The following is a 19,403-nucleotide window of genomic DNA, read 5'->3' on the forward strand; positions in this document are numbered from 1 at the left end:
AAAAAAATATTTATTGCTTGATGAGGAATTAGCTTAAACTACTTATGCAATATTTGTTTGCTATGCAGTTGCCATCTTAAGCCAGTTAAAATGCAAACTGCCTCTGAGAGTTAATATTTCTGAAATGGGCAGTGATTTTGCTTCAAGGGATCTTTAGTTCTATATGACACACCATGCATATACTTAGTTTGATTATATAAAGCTTTCCTTATGTTGGATTTGTTCTCCCTCCATTGAAAACAAATATTGCTTATGTGTATGGATAAACACATGACCTGATGAAAATTTGGATGGTGTGTAGAGAAACTTAACAATTTGTATACTGACATTAGTGAATGATCATTCAATCATGCTAGATAATGTTGCTGTATGTCTTTACACAAAATTGGTCTCTAGAAGCTATTATGACCTGTTGCTTAGTTCAATGGGTTGAGTTTTTTCATGCTAAGTATAATTTAAATATGTTTGTTTAATACATGAACTCAGAAGTGTTTACTTTGAGTCTTAGTCATGATAAGCTATGCTGGGGCAACACATAGTCCTCAAATCCTTAGTAGTTTAATGAAGAAAAGGTTAATTTTTCCTTCATAAAGGGTTACATGCAAGTCAGGAGGCACCTCTGAGTGAGTTTCCTCCAGATGGTGAGTCAGGGGTCTAGGCTATTTCCACTGTGTGACTTTGTTACATTGGTGGCTTTTGCTTACAGGCCTGGAGTGAGTGGAGAGAGAGACTGAGAGCAGCAGATGTAAGAGGCCAGGCCTGATGATGCTCTTGCACTTCTGCCCATATCTGGTTGACCACAGCTTGTTGTATCACCCCACTTAGATACAAAGACATTGGCAAACACTATCTTCTGGGGCTGGGAAAAGAAAATAGGTCAGTTGATATATCACAAAGACCCTGACACAATTAGGAAGATGGCATGGATCAAAACTACATTCACAACATATGATTAAAAACTAAAATACTTTCAGTAACAGGCTTTTTGATAGATTAAAAGAGAAAAATAAAACGATCAATTTTAAATTAATTATTATATCAAGCAATGTCAATGATTCCATTGATTTGTTTTTAAAACTTAAAACATTAGGTTGGTACACGAAAACACACACTCAAACAAAATTTAAAATGAAAGGCCTAAAAATAAAGTTAACTTTCTAACATGAGTGAGGAAACAAGCTGGTAGGAAGGTCACTTAGAAGCTGGGCACTATCTGGTATAGAAGTTGGAAGTATAGCCAAGGAGTAAGAGGAAAGCTCAGCCCTTCCTACACACTGGGGCAGAGAAAATTCAAATATATTGACCCAGGAAAGAATCCAATGGCCCAGGAACAACTGGACAATCTTTTCTTACAAGTAATGTTCTGTTATATGTCATATGGTGTTCCTGTACAGAATTTCCACACCAATGCATAAAGGAGAGGTCTTTAAACATAATCGTGTTTTTCTCCAAGCATCTATGAGAATAAGACACCAAATCTAAGGACAACTGTCTCCTGTGCTGTAAAATAAAGCCAGAAAAAAAATATGTCCACATTCACACTTGAGTCAGAGGATTCACTTTTCATTCAACTTAAGCAAACAACTGGAAAGCATTTCATTAGGAGTTACGCAAATACCGTGTAGTTGATCTAATTCAGTCAATAGCAATTGCGGATTTTTAATGGGTCTTCTTTAACCTACTAAAGCCTATCAAAATATAGTGGGTTCAGTATTAATGAGATGATTTCCCATAATGCAAAATTTATCAAACAAAAATATAAATCCACCCACTTTTCTAAAATATATGATTTCTGTTTTGATTTCCAGTATCTCTAGACACCAAGTTCAACCTGTCTGGGGCTTAGTTGCTTATGGGAAATCTGTTTCATGAGGAGCAGAAAGTAGTGATGATAAAGCACTTAGGGCATTTGAGATGGAAACTGTAGTTTCAGCTTAGAATTCTTAAAATTGTTTTTGTTTTTAAATCCATCAATGTATAATCCTTCTTAGTTAAGCTGAGGTGGACCCTGAAATCTAATAACTAAATCCACTGGAAAAGGACAGATCCCATTACCCAGTAAACAGCATTTAATTCTCTTTGCCTGTCACCAACAGCTGGGCCAATCGCTATCCCACCAGTAGATGGTGGGGGGGCAGGTGGCTTCTTCATGCCCAACCCATAGCTGATCCTAGAAGCTAAATCCCAGCCTGTCCCACATGTCTAGTAAGAATTTACTCACCTTTACATCCCGTGGGTAGGACATGTCTGGTAAACTGCACAAGGAAACAATGACTGATTCAAGACCACCTCTACCACAGACTCTTCATTCATGGCACACAGGACTGAAGACACTATGCTAAATGAAGTGGGTCCTCATGGGAAGAGTATATCTTATTGAAAAAGGCAGGAGCTTAGGATCAAACCTATTTGAATTTAAATGCCAGCTTCTCCATTCAATTAACAGTGTGACTTTGATCAAATTGCACAATATTTTGATCCTGAGTTTTTAAATGTGAAAATGACTGCACATATCTCATAGAATTTTTGTGAGATATAAAACACTTTAGACAAAATAGTTGTTTCTTAAATGTTAGTTTCCTTTTCAAATTAGTAACAGATCCAATAATCTTCATAATCACAAAAGCTAGCATATCAGAAATTATAATGATGTGAGGCATTCAAGAATTTGTCTAATTTAATACCTTACGTGTAGACTTAGAAGAGAGAAATGGATGCACACAAATGAGTTTTCTGTGGGATGTGTAAAAATGCATATTCCCAGGCCCACCTCAGATTTGCTATGAATAACTCAGAAGCCCTAGGAATCGAGCTTGTGCACTTGCAACTTGAAAAACTTCCTAGCTGATTCCTACACACACCCCTAGTTAAGTGCCATGGATCTAGAAGCCAGCACAATGTGTGGTGAATAGGAAGTTCTCAGCAAACATTTGCAGAACTTGGATGGTCCATGTCTTGGCCCAGTTTCTACCTCCCATAACCATATAGCTGCTTTCTGCTTCTCCCTGGCTGCCAGTCACTATGACACCAACCATTTTTATCTTAAAGGAATTCAACTGCTCCTGGAGAAAAATTGATGTTTCAGAGTATCCATCTAGACATTTGCCAAAATGCAGACAAAGGAATAATATGGCTGCCTGTTTTTTGGAATATTTTCACAATACTAGAATTTAGACACTTTGGCAAGGCTGTATTATAAGCTATAACATATTAACTAATATTTATTGAACACGTACCTGCAGCAGGCACTGGGTAAAGTTCATGTTCCTAAAACCCCTTTGTGGTAGGTGCTGTGAATATCCTTATTTCACAGTGAGGAACTGAGGCATTTCAGCACACCTCAACGTGTAACTTGTTCAAGTTTATACGACAAGTTTTCTAGAGCGAGGCTCAAACATACTTCTAGATTACTTCAAAGTCTAAAAAGCATCTGAATACACGCTCATTCTGATGATAATGGAGTCCTGGGCCACAATGCGTATGCAATTAAACATTCTATATTATCAATTTCACAGAAATTAAGGGATATTAGCATGTTGATTTTTTAGTGCTAATGTTTTAGACAACCATATGAGGACCATTTTCATGATGGAAAAAAGTGGGAATTGAATGATTTAGGTCTGAAAATGCAAGGAACACAACAGATAAGGGATTTTCTAGGATGCTGAAGGTAGAGAAAACTTCAGGTCCTGACCACCTGGCACAGGCCTGTAATCCCAGCAATTTGGAAGGCCGGTGGGCAGATCACCTGAGGTCAGGAGTTCCAGACCCGCCTGGCCAACATGGGGAAACCCCATCTCTACTAAAAATACAAAAATTAGCTGGGTGTGGTGGCAGGTGCTTGTAATCTCAGCTACTTAGGAGGCTGAGGCAGGAGAATCACTTGAACCTGGGAGGCGGAGGTTGTGGTGAGCCGAGATCACGCCATTGCACTCCATCCTGGGTGACAGAGCGAGACCCATGTCAAAAACAACAACAACAAAACAAAACAAAACTCATCTCTTTACTTCCTATCCCCCTACCTGTCTTACATTTTTTGATTTATCTGTACTTGGTTATATATATGTATGCAGATAAGCAGGCAGGGAATAAAGCAGACAGGAAAGCACATTCCAGGCTATAGAATATCTAAGAAGGATGATCTAGTTACTCCCTGTTATACCACCCTGTGTTAATTTCCTGTGTTGACCCTGTGATTGTCTGGAAATGTTATATAATCATAGTTTGTGTTTACTTATGCTTTCTTCTCACAGTAAAGTTTGCTCCATGAGATCTGGGACCTTTATATATCTTCACTACCATTATAATGACTGAATAGATGAGCAGAATCCAATGTTGAGAGAGGAATGAACATGTATTATGGTAGCAGACAGAATTGTCCACCCTCTAAAAAGAGAAATATACCAAAAAGACAGTCATGTTAGCAGAGTTGTAACCTTCGCTCTTAAAGCAGAAATTTCTGTTTTGTGTTCTCTTTTTTGTACATGCATGTGCGTGTGCACGTGTATATGTATGTGAGTATGACAGCAAGAGCGAGCAAGAGTGAGAGGGGTTGCAACCAGGGAATCAGGGACAAGATGGCCTTATAAATGTGTGGGTATAGGCAGAGAAGAGCAAGAAATCAACAGCTTGCTCCTCACACCATTAGAAACCCCAGATACTCATGAGCGAATGCAGGACCCTGGCTGAGAGAAGATGATATTCTGAATCTAGGAAAGTGGCATAGGACAGGATGAAACGAAGGAAGGAGAGACTGTGCAGTTCAGATTGACAGGGCCTTGTCACTAGGTGTAGGGAGAGGGAAGAGCCAGGGCAAATGCTCAAACCTCAAACTTGAGCACCTGGGAATAGTCAGGCCATTCTGTGATATGGAGAACGTGTAGAGAAGCAGTTATGGGGGGAGAGAACCATGAGTTAAGTTTTGGTAAGTAGAACTTAATACGTTTTGAATAGTCCCAATGGAAATGTTAGTAGTCAATGAATCGATGGGTCTGAAATTAAGAGGGAAATTAAGTCTGGAGATTTATATTTAGAGTCATCAGTAAATCTCTACCTTTACTTTTCTTAAAACCTCCAAATTTACCTGCCTTAAGTAGCTGTTGACTATTCCTTAAAACGGAGATGTAAAATGACTTGCCCTAATGTCAGCCCATATATTGCCTACCATAATAATTACCAAGAAGGAAAAATATTCTACAGTTGTCAGTACATAGTCAATGCAGCAAAACCCCATCACCAGTGGAGTGGAATAAGATTATGAAATTGGTTAGGTTTTATTCAATCTATTTTATGTAGCCATGCTTGAGGACACAACATGGAACCTGCAAGTTAATTTTAGACTATGATTCTGGTCCTCGGGGAAATCCTTACATCTCAGTGTGCTGTGAACATCACCAGAATTCCTTCTTCTGGCCCTCTAGGAATTTGTCGTAATGATGACTGTATCTGAGTGATAGGCAATGGAAAGTACTGGTTAAGTAGTAGATGCAGATTGTTGGGGTTTGAATCCTGGCTCCCTCATTTACTACTCATGTGACCTATTTACTGCCCATGCAAAGAGGAGACATTAATAGTGCACATCTCAGAGTGTTTATGTGGGAATTAAATACAGTTAATACCACATAGCGCTGGAAATGGCATACAAAATGTACTGAATTAGTGTTATCTCTTATTTTTTAAAATGTCTAGGTATTATCACTATGCTGTACTCATAGTACTATTCAATAAATACAGTTGAATGAAAGTTTGTACTGAGATTCACTAGACCACTTTTGTAGAACTAAAAATAGTGATAGTAGCATTCAGTGGAAACCCTACATAATATCTGTGATGTTGCTGAATGGTGTGACATTATCCAAACATGGTACCTTGGCCTCTATATGATCAAATAAAGAAAGCTAACTTTATACGGGGCTAGATTAGTAGTCGTGAATAGACCTCAAAGAAATATCACTGGACTCCCTGTTTTATGATTGCATGAAATCTTGCTTCGGATGCCATTATTGGTTTCTAGTACACTTATGTCTGCCTTATTTACACATTGTGCATTAAAAGAAATAAATAGGCCAGGAGCAGTGGCTCACACCTATAATCCCAGCACTTTGGGAGGCCAAGGTGGGTGGATCATGAGATCAAGAGATCGAGGCCATCCTGGCCAACATGGTGAAACCCCCGTCTCTACTAAAAATACAAAAATTAGCTGGGTGTGGTAGTGTGCGCCTGTAGTCCCAGCTACTTGGGAGGTTTAGGCAGGAGAATCACTTGAATCTGGGAGGCAGAGGTTGCAGTGAGCCGAGATCATGCCACTTCACTCCAGCCTGGTACAGAGTGAGACTCAAAAAAAAAAAAAAAAAAAAAAAAAAAGAGAGAGAGAGAGAAAGAAAGATGAATAAAGAAAGAGAAGAAAGAAAGAAAGAGAGACAGGACATCATAATTATTACTCTGCATGTATTACATTCTTTACATGGAAAAAAATAGGGGTGTGTGTGTGTGTGTGTGCGCGCGCACATCACATTTACACAATGAGTACTTCTGTGCAACTATTTCTGTTATATAAAGAACTAGGAAACAAAAAGCCTTTTAGAAGTTGTTGAATGACTAGCACAGTGTACAACAGCAAACAAGGTGGACAGAATTATAAAATTTCAAACAATGTAATAGAGATTTAACATGACAAAAATTGTAAAGATAAATTATGTATTAGTCGGCTTTCACATTGCTATAAAGAAATACTTGAGACTGGGTAATTTATAAAGAAAAGAGGTTTCATTGGCTCACAGTTCTGCAGGCTGTACAGGAAGCATAGAGGCTTCTGCTTCTGTGGAGGCTGCAGGGAACTTTCAATCATGACTGAAAGCAAAGGGGGAACGAGGCATCTCACATGGCGAGAGCTGGAGCAAGATGGGAGTGGTGCCACCACTTGTGTTTAAAAGCTACATGCTTTTTAATGGTGGTAAGCCATTCATGAAGGATCTGCCCCCACAATCTAATCACCTCCCACTAGGCCCCACCTCCAACACTGGGCATTACAATTTGACATGAGATTTGGGTGGGGACACAGATCCAAACCGTATCAACTTGGAAACTGAAAATGAAGGTCATCATTATCATTATACTTGGTCCTGTGATTACTAATGGCCAACAAGGATTTGGCACATATGTACTTGACACATACTATCATCACAGCAACTTCATCTCTTGCAATAACTATATAGTAGGTGCTATTATTATCCCTGTTTTAGAGATGAGAAACCAAGAAACACAGAAGATTGAGAAAATAATAATGACTTGTCCCACATTACATCAATAGAGATCAGAGAAACTGAGACTTGACCCAGGGCACACTGACCCCAGAACTCACGCTTAACCAGCACACCAATAGGGCAGAATACTTCATAGTTCATGAATCCTGTCTCAGGTTTGTTACCTTATTTCGTCTTCAGAGTCAGCCTGTAGAGTAAGTATTATCTCAGAGCTTGTAAGTTGTACAAGCCCATACAGGTGACAGTGACAAGGTTCAGATGAGAAACCTAGTCCTCTTCTTTGAAATCGCATGCCCTTTCTTTCCACTGGAGTCTAGTCTAATAATGTTTGTGACAACTCTTGGGAGTTCATAAGTTGGTGAGGCACTCTTCATTCTGCAAGCAATGACTGTAAATGCAAATTGAAGATGTTCAACTAGTGAACACAGTGCGGAAAGGATGCTTGCTTACACATTGATCTCTTGAGCTATAACCAAGGAGGGGATGACGCATGGGAACTATTAGCAGACACATCTTTCTAAATTCATGCTGTTAGTTAATGTTGCACAGTGCTGTTAAAAATAAAACTAGGTTAGAGTCAGAAGACAATAGTTCTAGGTTTCGCAGCATTAGAAATCTCAACATCTAATGATTTCTGTATTAATAAATAAAGGATAATATCTGACATATTTACCTCAGAGATATAGTGAAAATTAAATGAGATGATATACAATTACAAAAATCTGGCATTCATATACCACCAGACATATGATAAATACACAGTAAATATTTTTGAAATAAATAAGTGAATAATTTGCTGATATGTAGAGCAGAATGTCAATTTAAATGTACAGATAGTATATACACATAAATACACAGCTGACAAAGCACATTTGAATCATACAGTACTCATTTATATACCTGTCACAGATGTTTTTCTTTCATAGACTTTCAAATTTATGTTTATGGATTTGAATCAAATTAAAAATGGTTTATGCTCATGGCCTTTCAGTCTTTTAACTTAATATTCTTGAATATTGAGAATGTTCTTTAATATTCTTGAAGCAATCCTATGGGGGAAAATGTCATATAACAATTAGTCCTTGCTAATGTGTATTACAAACATAAATTTATGTCACTTTGCCCAACTCAGATATGCTTTCATCTCCCAACTACACTCATTAATTCAATATATGTTTATTAAAGGCACAGAATGTGAAAGGTACAATGCTAGGAGTTTTGGGGGCTCAAAGATCAATTAAATGTTAATGGTGCTCTTACATGTCTTATAGTCCAATAAGAGAGGTAAAGCATGCATCTAAAAATGATGTGAAGGAGAAGTAATTTGTGCCTTCAAATAGGTAAGGATAAAATGCACCAAGAATTCAGAAGTTGAAGAAGTTACTGCTAGCTGATGAGAACAAGGAAGAAGGAGCCTTAAAACTGGACAATGGTGTGAATGGTTTAATTTGTGGGGTTTCCAAAAAATAAGCAGGATGAGGTAACATCGGGAGTACAGGTAGGGAGATGTAGACGTGTATACAGCAGTTCAGCTTTGCTGGATCCTGAAAACAGAATCATGTATTCAAATGACCGGTTTGTGCAGAACTAAGGAATTCCAGATTTGAAACTTTCAGTGCCAAAACCAACAAAGTCCCAGGCACATGAAGATAAGCTGGTCATCCTAGTATGTGTTCAGGTACATCTCCTAATTACTGATTACTGTGGGACATTAGCTGATTAAAGATATTTACCTGTGACATTCAAAAATTTTCAGCATTTTAATACATAAAGTTTACATTTTTAACCACAAGCCACTCCCCTTATTTTAAGGTATGTCTGTCTTTGAACATTTATTCTCTTTTATTTTCTTTAATTTCAGCACTTTCAAGGGCTATCCTCCATTTCCTCAATCATCAAATAAAGACACGTTAGTGTAGCTCTAGCTTCCTCTGCAAGAGAGACAGCTCAGGATGTTAGAGATTGAATTCCACCACAGAATTTGTCATTGGAAAACTGAGTTCAGATTTCTTTACCCAGGTTGACCTTCTACAAGTCACGGTGTCTTTGGGCCTCAGGTTCTTTGTCTTTATGATTACGTATAAGGTATTTAACTGCAGAAAATGTTAGGCAGCTACATGTCTACTAATATTCAAAAGCACATAAGTATCTCCCGAAACAAATTCAGGATTGGGACTAGAAAAGAAATTTGTAAGCCACATGCCAAGGTAGGTGGCAGGCAGAGTTGGAAGGTCTGCACGTGACAGGGGCAAGGGTAAAAAGAGGGTAATCAACCGGAGTTACGTACAGAACTTCCACACTGGCACAGGAAAAGAACACTGGCGTCATTGCAAAAGGCATAAGCAAGCCATCATCTGAAATGTATGACAGCAGTCACAGGCTCAATGGGCTTCGTGATTCAGAATGGGCTCAGTTGGGTTTTCTATTCCTCTCTTGGTAAGGGGCACAATTATGTACTACATTGGCGGCCAGGGATGAGACATAGGCACAGCCTCTTTTGTCAATTAGTCTTTTTTAAGTCTTATTGTTAAATATAGCAAAAATATGGAAAACACCAATAACAAATGTCAGTTTAATGAATCTTAATGTGACCACCTAGGAAAACTACTGCCCCTGTCAGGAGTTAGAACTTTGCTGGCCATGATGAAACTTTCTGGTGTCCCTTCCTAAAGAGTAACCACCATCCCGAATTTTTTGGTAATTATTTTCCTACTTCTATTTAGAATTTTATCAACCAAATGATATATATATGTGAAAATATAGAGTAATGAGAGTAATGACTTTTTATTGTTATTAAAATCTTTTTAAATGTATAGACTTCCTCTTCATCTTCTCTTTTTCTCTCTGAAGCTGGAATACGTACCTGTCTATGTGGTGTTGCTGACAGTCTGAATTTAACTGATTGCATCCCCATGGTGTACCTTAATATGCTCCTCTGTCCCCTGCATTCGCTGACATTTGCTCACATTTGGAAAGGCTAAATTAAGGGCTGTGCAATTTTTCTGTCTCAGGTGGCATATAATGTACACTTATCTCGTGTGCATGTGTGAGTGTGTTGTGCTAGACACCATTCATTCACAGTACTTAGATCCTTGAATGAATTAAGGACTGTTGGCATGACAGCCTATCATTTATTCTTCAATTATTAGTCAGAATAATTCTATAAAGAGAAACTCCCTCTCATCTACTCTTTAGCTACTCCATAGTACAGTTTATACAGAAAAAGCAAGAAAAATGTTGGATTTCTTCTTTTCACTTGCCAGTTTAGCCTGTTATACGTCAGTCTAGATCTTCACAAATGTGTCCTATTTTGAATGCCAATGCATTTGTGTGGAGTAAACTCACACAAATTAAAGGCATTTAAAATAAGTAACTATATCTTGAAATACACATATGACATATGTTTTTACATTTTTATGAGTTTATTTTCTAAGGATACTTGGAAAGATAGTCCTTCATTCCCTACTTATTTTTTATCCCATATTATCATTGCCCAAGACAAATAATATCCGCTCTATTTGCATTTTCAGGGCAGTGTTCAAATGAATGTTTGTGTCCCTGTTTACTTCAAACTTTATGCTCCAATGCAAGATTTAGCCACTTAATTATTGGAAAACTTAACCCTCATACTCTAATGAAATTTAGAGAACTCTGGAATTATGAATCTCCCTTTTCCAAGTCACTCTTCAGTTCTATAGGATGAGTCCATTAGAAGCAGAAGGTGGAATCTCTCCAGGGTAAATGGGCCAAGGGCAGCATTTGATAAATGACTGAAAAAGCTGCTCTTGCTTCCTGAGATAGAAACACAAGAAGAGGGACTAAGAATGAATAAAGGAAACAGCCAGGAGGAGCTGCTGAAGGATGAGCTTCTATTTGAACTTGCTTACTTCCCTAGAATATTCATTCTTTACTTTTTGATGAGTAAGAAAATATTTTTAAAGCTATGATTGTTTAATTGTTCTTTAAATGCAAACTGCATTTAAAGAGAAGAAAGTTCCAATAAGAAACAGCTTTGATATTTAAATTTCTTACTTAGCTTTCAAAACCTATCACACAAGAGAGTTTTATCAGTGGAGAAAGCAAACATTTTCATTGATAGAAGGGTGAGCCATCCTTACCTTACTGCACTCTAATTCCTTGATCTGACTTTTTAAAAAATGTAGAGTATGGGCTGGGTGCGTTGGCTCATGCCTGTAATCCCAGCACTTTGGGAGGCCGAAGCAGGCAGATCACGAGGTCAGGAGATCGAGATCATCCTGGCTGACACAGTGAAACCCCGTCTCTACTAAAAATAGAAAAATTAGCCAGGCGTGGTGGCACGTGCCTGTAATCCCAGCTATTCAGGAGGCTCAGGCAGGAGAATCGCTTGAACCTGGGAGGCAGAGTTTCCAGTGAGCCGAAATTTCTCCACTGCACTCCATCCTGGGCCACAGAGCAAGACTCTGTCTCAAAAAATAAAATAAAATACAGAGTATGAACATCTGAGAATCAATAATTCTTTCACAACTCAGCAATGTAGAATCCTTCAAAGAAATAGTCAATGTTTGCTTTGAGGGTGTGAACTCCAGCATGAAAATACTTCATGGGAAGTGATATAGAGGCTTAGAGAAGTTAAAACTTTCAAAAGTATCAGACATGTATGTTTTACAGCTGCACCTGAGAAGGAGATTGCTTATGTTCGTGGCTACCATTAATTTTTATAAAGTCCACCTCAAATACCTTTTTGAAAACATTCTTTCCATAGAGGAATCAAGTCCTAACATTAATATCTCCTACAAGTGGTTTCTAATTTGCCAGAGGTCCTGGAGAACTTTTTTTCACACACACTGTTACCAATTATGATGCCACTTTCATGTAGGTCTCTCAGCTTGGCTTTTGTCCAGTCCGTTAGGTGAAATTAGGCCCAGAAAATCGGATTATTACATCCCAAGGGAAACAACTGATAAGCAGCAGATGATTGTTCATCTCCTTGCTACTTGCTGGTGTTGAGGTGTTGCTAGTTGCAAAGCCAATTTGTTAACAATTAGTGCTCATTAGAATCATTTCCTGTTATCGATTCTAAACATGTGACAAAGCACTTTTAGGAAATTGGACCCCCAAAAGTAACTATACCTCAGTGATGAGCAATTAAAAATCTCGAGATGCAGTGTAATTCCTAACCAGAGTCATCAGTTTCCAAGTAATTATTTTTGCTTTGGAACCCATCTGCTATCCTGTCCAGTTTAGAGATGTGCTGGAACAGGGACATACTTCTTAATTAGCAGAGGTTGTGGATAAATCAGTGTGGGAACAAAAGGAATTTTCTTTTATTATCTGCTTTAGCTGTTTGTAGTATAGCTTTAAGGGACAAAAACTGCCAGCTTGCAATACAACACATGTATTTGCAAGAGTGTGAAATTAAATGCATTACTTCTGTTATCTAAACATCTAAGCTTAGTTTTTAAGTCTCTGTTCACCTTTGATCACAATGAACTTTAAATATAGAATCATAAATGGAGTCATTGTGCATTACATTCAAGTTTAAATATTGCCAGTATCAGCTTTCTAAAATATTATATATGACCTTAATAAAATTAGCATAAATACTAGAGGCATTTGAAATTTTTCTTAGAAAAGGCATTGTGTTGATCTACTTTTTGAATATAGATCTACATGCATTATATGCTACAAATATATACTCAATAGATGGGCCTTCATTATCTAATTAAAATATTAATTATCTGTACAACTATCAACTGCTAATACTTGCCAAATATTCTTTAGAATTAAGAGAATATCCCTTATTTCCTCCTTTGTAAGTAATGGTCTTTACATATGAACTATTCAGTTATTTTTGTAGTATCAGAATAAAAACTCAATGATACCCCTCTGCCTTCTCTTCCTTTTCCATATCACCCACTAAATTTTCCTTTGCTTCTGTGTTTATTTTATAAATGTAAAGAATTATCCCTACTCATTTTCCCCTAGGTTTAATAATGCTAAAAATATTTCTTCTTGTTGCAGAGCATGGAGATGTAAACTATGTATATTTCTGTTTCTGAATTTCTTATTCCCATATTAAAAGCTTATATCAATGGAGAAATTAAGTGTATGTTTTTTTTTAATGCCCTATGTGGAACCCCTCTATCCTTAATAAACAGAGATGGTATTGACACAAATGAATTTTGTTTAACCACACTACATTTGCTTCTTAATTAGTGAATATTCATCTGTCATCAGCAGCAGCTATGACACCCCTCCCTGCTAACATGTTCTGTCATAAATAATCAATGAGGCACTATTAATATTCATGAGCTGGAATCTGTGTAGTCATGTGCACTGATGCAGAGACGGGGGAGTGTTGCCATGAACTGACTGGAAACTCCGTGTGTGTATCCGTGAGTACAAGATACTTAGGGAAAGCGAAGAAGAGCATGCTGCTACACACCACTCTGGCTTACGCTTCCAGCTAACAGCGGTTTGTCTGTGTGTCTGGACTGAAGTGACTGATGAAAAACAGTAGTCAAGTCTGGAGGGTGATTCCCTTTCAGTTCACTTGCCTTTCAGTTCTGGGGAAATTAGAAGATTTGCTCTCTCTCTCTGCTTCTTAGAATGGGCTGCAATTTGTGCACTTTTCAGAAAAGAGAGGAACACTACAAACTGCTGTATGAAGTTTCCCAGGTGAGTGCAGGGTCTGATACCAGCAACTAAGAGCCAGGCTTTGTGTTTTGTCTGTAAGATGGTAAATGAATTCTGGCTAGCTTTATTTTTTCTTTCAGTACATTTCAGAATTGAGGGCAGACTTGCTGGTTTGGGGCTTTTTATTTTGGTTTTGGGTGGCAGTTTTCAGCTTCCTTGCCACTCCCCCTTCAGATGACTTCCTGTGGGATTCTTTTTAACATTTTGTGTATCTACTGCCAAGATGTCAGTCACATAACAGGAGTAGCATTGAGATCCATGTCTGTAATATTTTGAGATACCTCTTTCATTTTGGAATACTGTTGACATTTGAAAATCAATTGTATCATTGTCTGCATAAATATTGGGGTTTAATAAGTCTATGATCTCTGTTATTTTCAATAGACAGGAGAAGTTTCCTGCCAAATCTTGTTAGCCAGAGGAAATTATTGGATGAATTGAGAATTTGTGCTTTGGTTTAAGAGGAAGACCTAGCAATTTTGTATTACATGGGAAAAAAAATATATGCTCTGTCCCGACTGAAAAAGAAGATAAAGAAATTCTCTTACCACTTGTTCTTGGCTCCTTTTAATAAGGTTTTTGTTTGTTTAGCACTAGAAATTAATTTTGAGAGCTTATGAAAACAACTGTAGGTGACCTAGAAAAAAGTGTATAAATTTAGATGTCTCTTTTATGTGTATCCGAGGGCTTTTCAGAATACAAATAAGAAAACTAGATCCTGAGCCCTTATAGTTTTCACAGAATTTTCTTAACTTACTGTTTTATTGGTGGAGGTTCCCCTGGGAGTGTATGCTCAAGTTCAAATTTCTTATCTAGCAAAATAAAGTTTATTTCTCCCTTCTTGCAGTTTGTCCCAAAGGTGACACAGTATTACATTTGTCCTTAGACAAGATTGCTGATGAAAGACGATGCTTGGCATGTTGATGGCCCATGGCACAGCAGTAGCCAAGTACCCACTAACTACTGGCTCCCTCAGATTTCCCCCTGACGTGATTCATTTCACAGTGGGCTAATTACAAAGTGGATTTGCTACACATGAAACAGCCTCCTCAGTTGCAATGTTAATGCACATTTTCATGGTAATGTGATCAGAGGCTCATTAGCCAGTTTCCAAAATGATCCTCTGCATTAATTAAATATAAAAATGACTGCTTTATCACCATAGAGAGGAAAAAGAAAATTAACATTGTTAATTACACCGGGGCAATACCTTTTGCTTCATTTTTTGGTACAAACTTGCAAGGATAGGCTAAAATAATATTCATTTCCTAGATGAGCTCTCATCCACTTTGACTCATGAAAACAGTCTCTAGGTGGAACACTTTCCTTTAGTTTGGTTGTTAGAGTTTGAGTTCTAGTATTGTTTCTCTTTGGGTGGTGGAGGAGCAGAGGAGTGGATTCATCAATCTTTTTTTTTCTCTCTCTCTGAATTACTAAATTTGTATAAAAGGATAATATGGAAAGAGTGGTAGGTGGCATCCTCCCTGATTATGCCTAGGTTAAGCTGTTTATATTCTACTAAGAAATTCAGCAGGATTACTGCAGCCAGAAAGGACCACTGTATTTGCTAAGAAGCAGGAGCCTTTGTTATAGATTTTTAAAATGCTTCTCTGTGAGTTTTGCCTTCAAGTGCTTCCTAAATCTTGAGAAAATAGATAAGCCATGCTCTTTATTGCCTCTACCTGTACTCCTCCATATATTTATTTTATTTTCTCTACTCCTGAGTTGCAATACTTATGATCTTTAATAAAGGGGGTGAAAAATGAAGTATCAGCTTCCTTTAACTGGCTTTTATTAGATAAGCTAAAGCCCCAGCTTAAAGGTCTTGCATGTGTTTTCCAAGGGGAGCCCTCCTGCAATTTGTCCCCAGCTTTGCCTTCTATTTTATTGAGTTAATGGAATAGATAAGATATCAAAGGAAACCAGTGATAGGCTCATATAATACGCTGGAGCCCCGTGTGGTGCTACAAACTAGTTTCTATTTTTATTTGGAGGAAAGGCAGCTCAGAGCATACATGAAAGTGAACATGTTCTTAACCAGGTGTTCAGGAGGGCACATAGCTTCCCCCATAAGAGAGGATACTATTTACAAAAGTGACTTGCGATTGGAAGCCTATTTCTAGCTGTGTATTAAAATAAACTTGCTGGCACATACACTAACACCTGATTACCCAAATCATATTTATTTAAAGTATTGTAATTCTCAGATCATTTGCCTTTTTGTTTCTTTTGTTACTATTCCTCATGAGCTAAGGCAAAATAAAGTTTACCAGGAGATGTGAAAATTTAAGATTAGCATCGATTACGACACATATGATCAACAGCAACAATGTTTATTTCTTTATAATAGAATAATTATGATATTGAACTTTTCCACGTTTTCTTTCTAGATTTAGTGACCTGATAATACAGGACACATAGAATGCAGTTTCTGGTTTATAACTGCAGTAAACAAACCTAATGTGTTCGCTGAGGAGTCTAGTAAAACAATCAGAATGGTGCGCTTGGGTGTGAAATGAGGTCAAGTTTATATTTTGTTGATATTTTTGCTCCTCTGGAGGAGCTAAGACTTTCAATTGGCACAAGAGATGGAATGTCACCTCGAGAAAATTATTTTCAACTGGAGTTGGGCCAATCAGGCTCCAGTATGCACACAGATGCAAGAATCTGGGGTTTCGGTGGATCCAGTAACCTTCACACCATGCAGTTTTCATGCGTCTTTACACACCTATTAACTTTTGTTTGTGCCAGGGACACAGTTTTTATCTGCAGTGATTTATTTTATTCAAAGTAAGTTATTTATTAACCTCTTAGGAATTAATAAATGGGTAGTGGGAACAATGTCCTTCTGTTGACACAAACTGAACTGCCTGTTTCTTATTAATTTGATTAAATACCCTTCTGGACCAAGAGAGCTACAATAGCTTGTTAGGTATTTCTGGCCTAATAACAGATTTATTTCGGAGGAAGATTATATAATAATACTTAAATCTAATGATGTTAAAGCTTTTTTTTCACACATGAATCCAATGTAACTTTTTGATTACGTGATGGCGATTATTGATGGGATATTCATTGGTGTTCAGTAATGTGTTAAAATTGGGAGCAAATATTTAGAAGACCATACTGTTAACAAAAAGCTGTTTATAGGATTTCATTTAAATCTTATATTGTGATATGCAAGATTCTGTTCTTATTCACTTCCCACATCAGGGTAAAGAAAGTAATTTGCCTTCAATCTCAGGAAAACCAGAAGTAGAATAGCACTAGTTCTTAGGCAATGTCACTGCTGTGACTGCTGTTCTCTTCTAAGTGGATACAGTAGCACAACAGAGAGTTCATTTATTAATCTGAATGGTTTGGCACAGCTAAGAGGTCTCCCCACCACCTGCATCTGTGAATTAGTAACGGAAACTGAAACAGAACCTGCGTTGAAAGTAACAGTATTGAAAGCAGCTGACAGTGAGGACTTAGAATATTCTAGACACTGTGCTAAGCACTTTTCCCTAAGCATCATCTTATTTAATCCTCACAATATACCAAGAAAGAGTTACAGGATCCCTTTCCATAGGTTTTAAATACGCTAAAGTCTCCTCTATTCTAGAACGTTTCTTGGATCTCATATAATCTCCCTTCTCTGGGTGCTGTCCTAGATCTTTCAGATATTTATTTTATCTCGTACTATGTAACCCCTACTCATAGTCCCTTAACTTTCTCCCCCAAACTTTATCCTTTTCCCACGTTCCTTAGTGCCAGTGAAGGTCTCACCCTCCCTTTTGCTTTCAACAAAACTCAAAACCACTGAATGAAAAGGGCCACTTCTGCCTTCTCCACCCACACAGTGGCTTCCCTGGCTCTTTTATTTGTGCACATTCCCAGCATCAATTCCTGCCTTCCCACAATCACAACTCCTTTTATTAACTCTCTCTGATACCATGATAAGAATTTTCCCTCTTAGATTTTGTCATTGTGTCAGTCCACCCTGATGGCTGCTGCTGGAATAATTTTCTAGAAAATGTTTAATGGCTCCCAATTACTATAAAATGAAGTAAACATTTCTTATTCCAGTTTTCAAGGCCCTCTTGAGCTGCTTCTAAGTTTCTTTCCAATTGTCTCTCTTCCTATTCTTCCTCTAATGCAATTTGTAATTGCTCCAGACTCTATTTTTTGCTATTTTCTTAAGGTCAGCCTCCCAATTTGGACCCTTGTAACTTAGTTCCATTTCTTCAGCCTCTGTGGAAGACACCTTATATTCACCTCTGCCACTATTTTCTTATATCACTGGTTATTTGAATGTCTCCTTGTGCAGAGAGATTGCTGCAATTACTGTTCTTTTTTTAAAAAATTAATCTCTCCCACCTTGGGACTCCTTTTCATGTTTGCCTGCCTGGTATTATAGTCAATTATGTCTGAGTGAATTATAAGCATCTGGAGGGCAGGCCAGGTGCTTGTTTGTCCTTTCACCTTCATTCTCACATCAGACACTCATTAGGACTCACCAAGATCCCCTGCTCATCTGCAGCCTCTTTAGAATTAAACTGCTCCATCCACAGCTGCTGGCTAAGGACCATATCACTCTGCCTTCCTCTCCACTCTATACCTAACAGCTGATTAAACCAGGGACCAGCACCTTGTGCATAAAGTTGAGGGTTCAGTTAGGTTTTTTCAGTCTCAGAAATTTATATTGGGAAGTAGGGCACTAGTAATGGGGCAAAGATAGAAAGGAATGTTGGTGGGGGAGTTTGGGGGTTTGTGTTCCACCGTATCTGTGAGGATCTGACCTACCAAGAGAATCAGAGACAGCTAAAAAATGAAGCAGGTGGGTCATGAGAAAGGCTAAATAAATAGCAAGTCCTCAGAATGGCTTTTTTCCCCCAGTTCCAATACCTTCCTATGATAAACCTCCATTTTATTTGCTAGAATGAGGTGTCTGTTCCTTAATATCAGAATAACAAGTGAAGACGCACCATAAAAATGGCTTGCTTTTGTCAACCACCCAGCAGATACCTTAAACTCTGGACATGTGGTTCAGTTCAAAAACTTTGGGTAAGCTCTGATTGCTTAATATGTGCCAAGCCCTGAACTTTGCCATGTGATAGTCCTTGCTTTTGAGAAATGCACAGTCTGGTAGCATAAGAGAGGCATAAGCAGAGAATGTTCAATTTAATGTGCTAAATATTGAATCAACAGAGATATTGACAGACAGCTATGGAAATGCAAAGGTGCTGCTCAGCATGATAGGGGCTTGGCGAGTGGGGGAGAAGAAGGGAGAAGAAACTAAAATGATGAAAGCGTTTTTAAAAAGCCCATGGAGGTGGCAAACAAGCAGTAGATGTCAATGGATTGGGGATTGGAAACTATAAGCAATAGATGTTGCTAAATGCTAAAGTAGGAGGCAGACTCCCTGGCTGTGGCCTGAGAGTGCTCAAGACAGACCCCAAAGAATTTCCCATGTTCCGATTT

At 38.0% G+C, this 19,403-nt stretch overlaps 1 protein-coding gene across 2 annotated transcripts in view; it reads left to right on the plus strand.

The window, feature by feature from the left end:
* PDZRN4 (PDZ domain containing ring finger 4) overlaps positions 1-19,403 on the plus strand; it is a 417,242-nt gene that overhangs the window by 266,870 nt on the left and 130,969 nt on the right. Inside the window, exon 1 of one of the 2 annotated variants that reach the window (XM_050748437.1) lies at positions 13,102-13,922. The exons of the other annotated variant lie outside the window; for it this stretch is intronic. Coding sequence (XP_050604394.1) covers positions 13,854-13,922 — 69 coding nt within the window. The 5' untranslated portion in view covers positions 13,102-13,853. Of the gene's footprint in view, positions 1-13,101; positions 13,923-19,403 lie in introns of those variants that run through there. 2 annotated transcript variants of the gene reach the window in all.

Source organism: Macaca thibetana, chromosome 11 (genome assembly GCF_024542745.1).
Source record: "Macaca thibetana thibetana isolate TM-01 chromosome 11, ASM2454274v1, whole genome shotgun sequence".
Taxonomy (NCBI): domain Eukaryota; kingdom Metazoa; phylum Chordata; class Mammalia; order Primates; family Cercopithecidae; genus Macaca; species Macaca thibetana.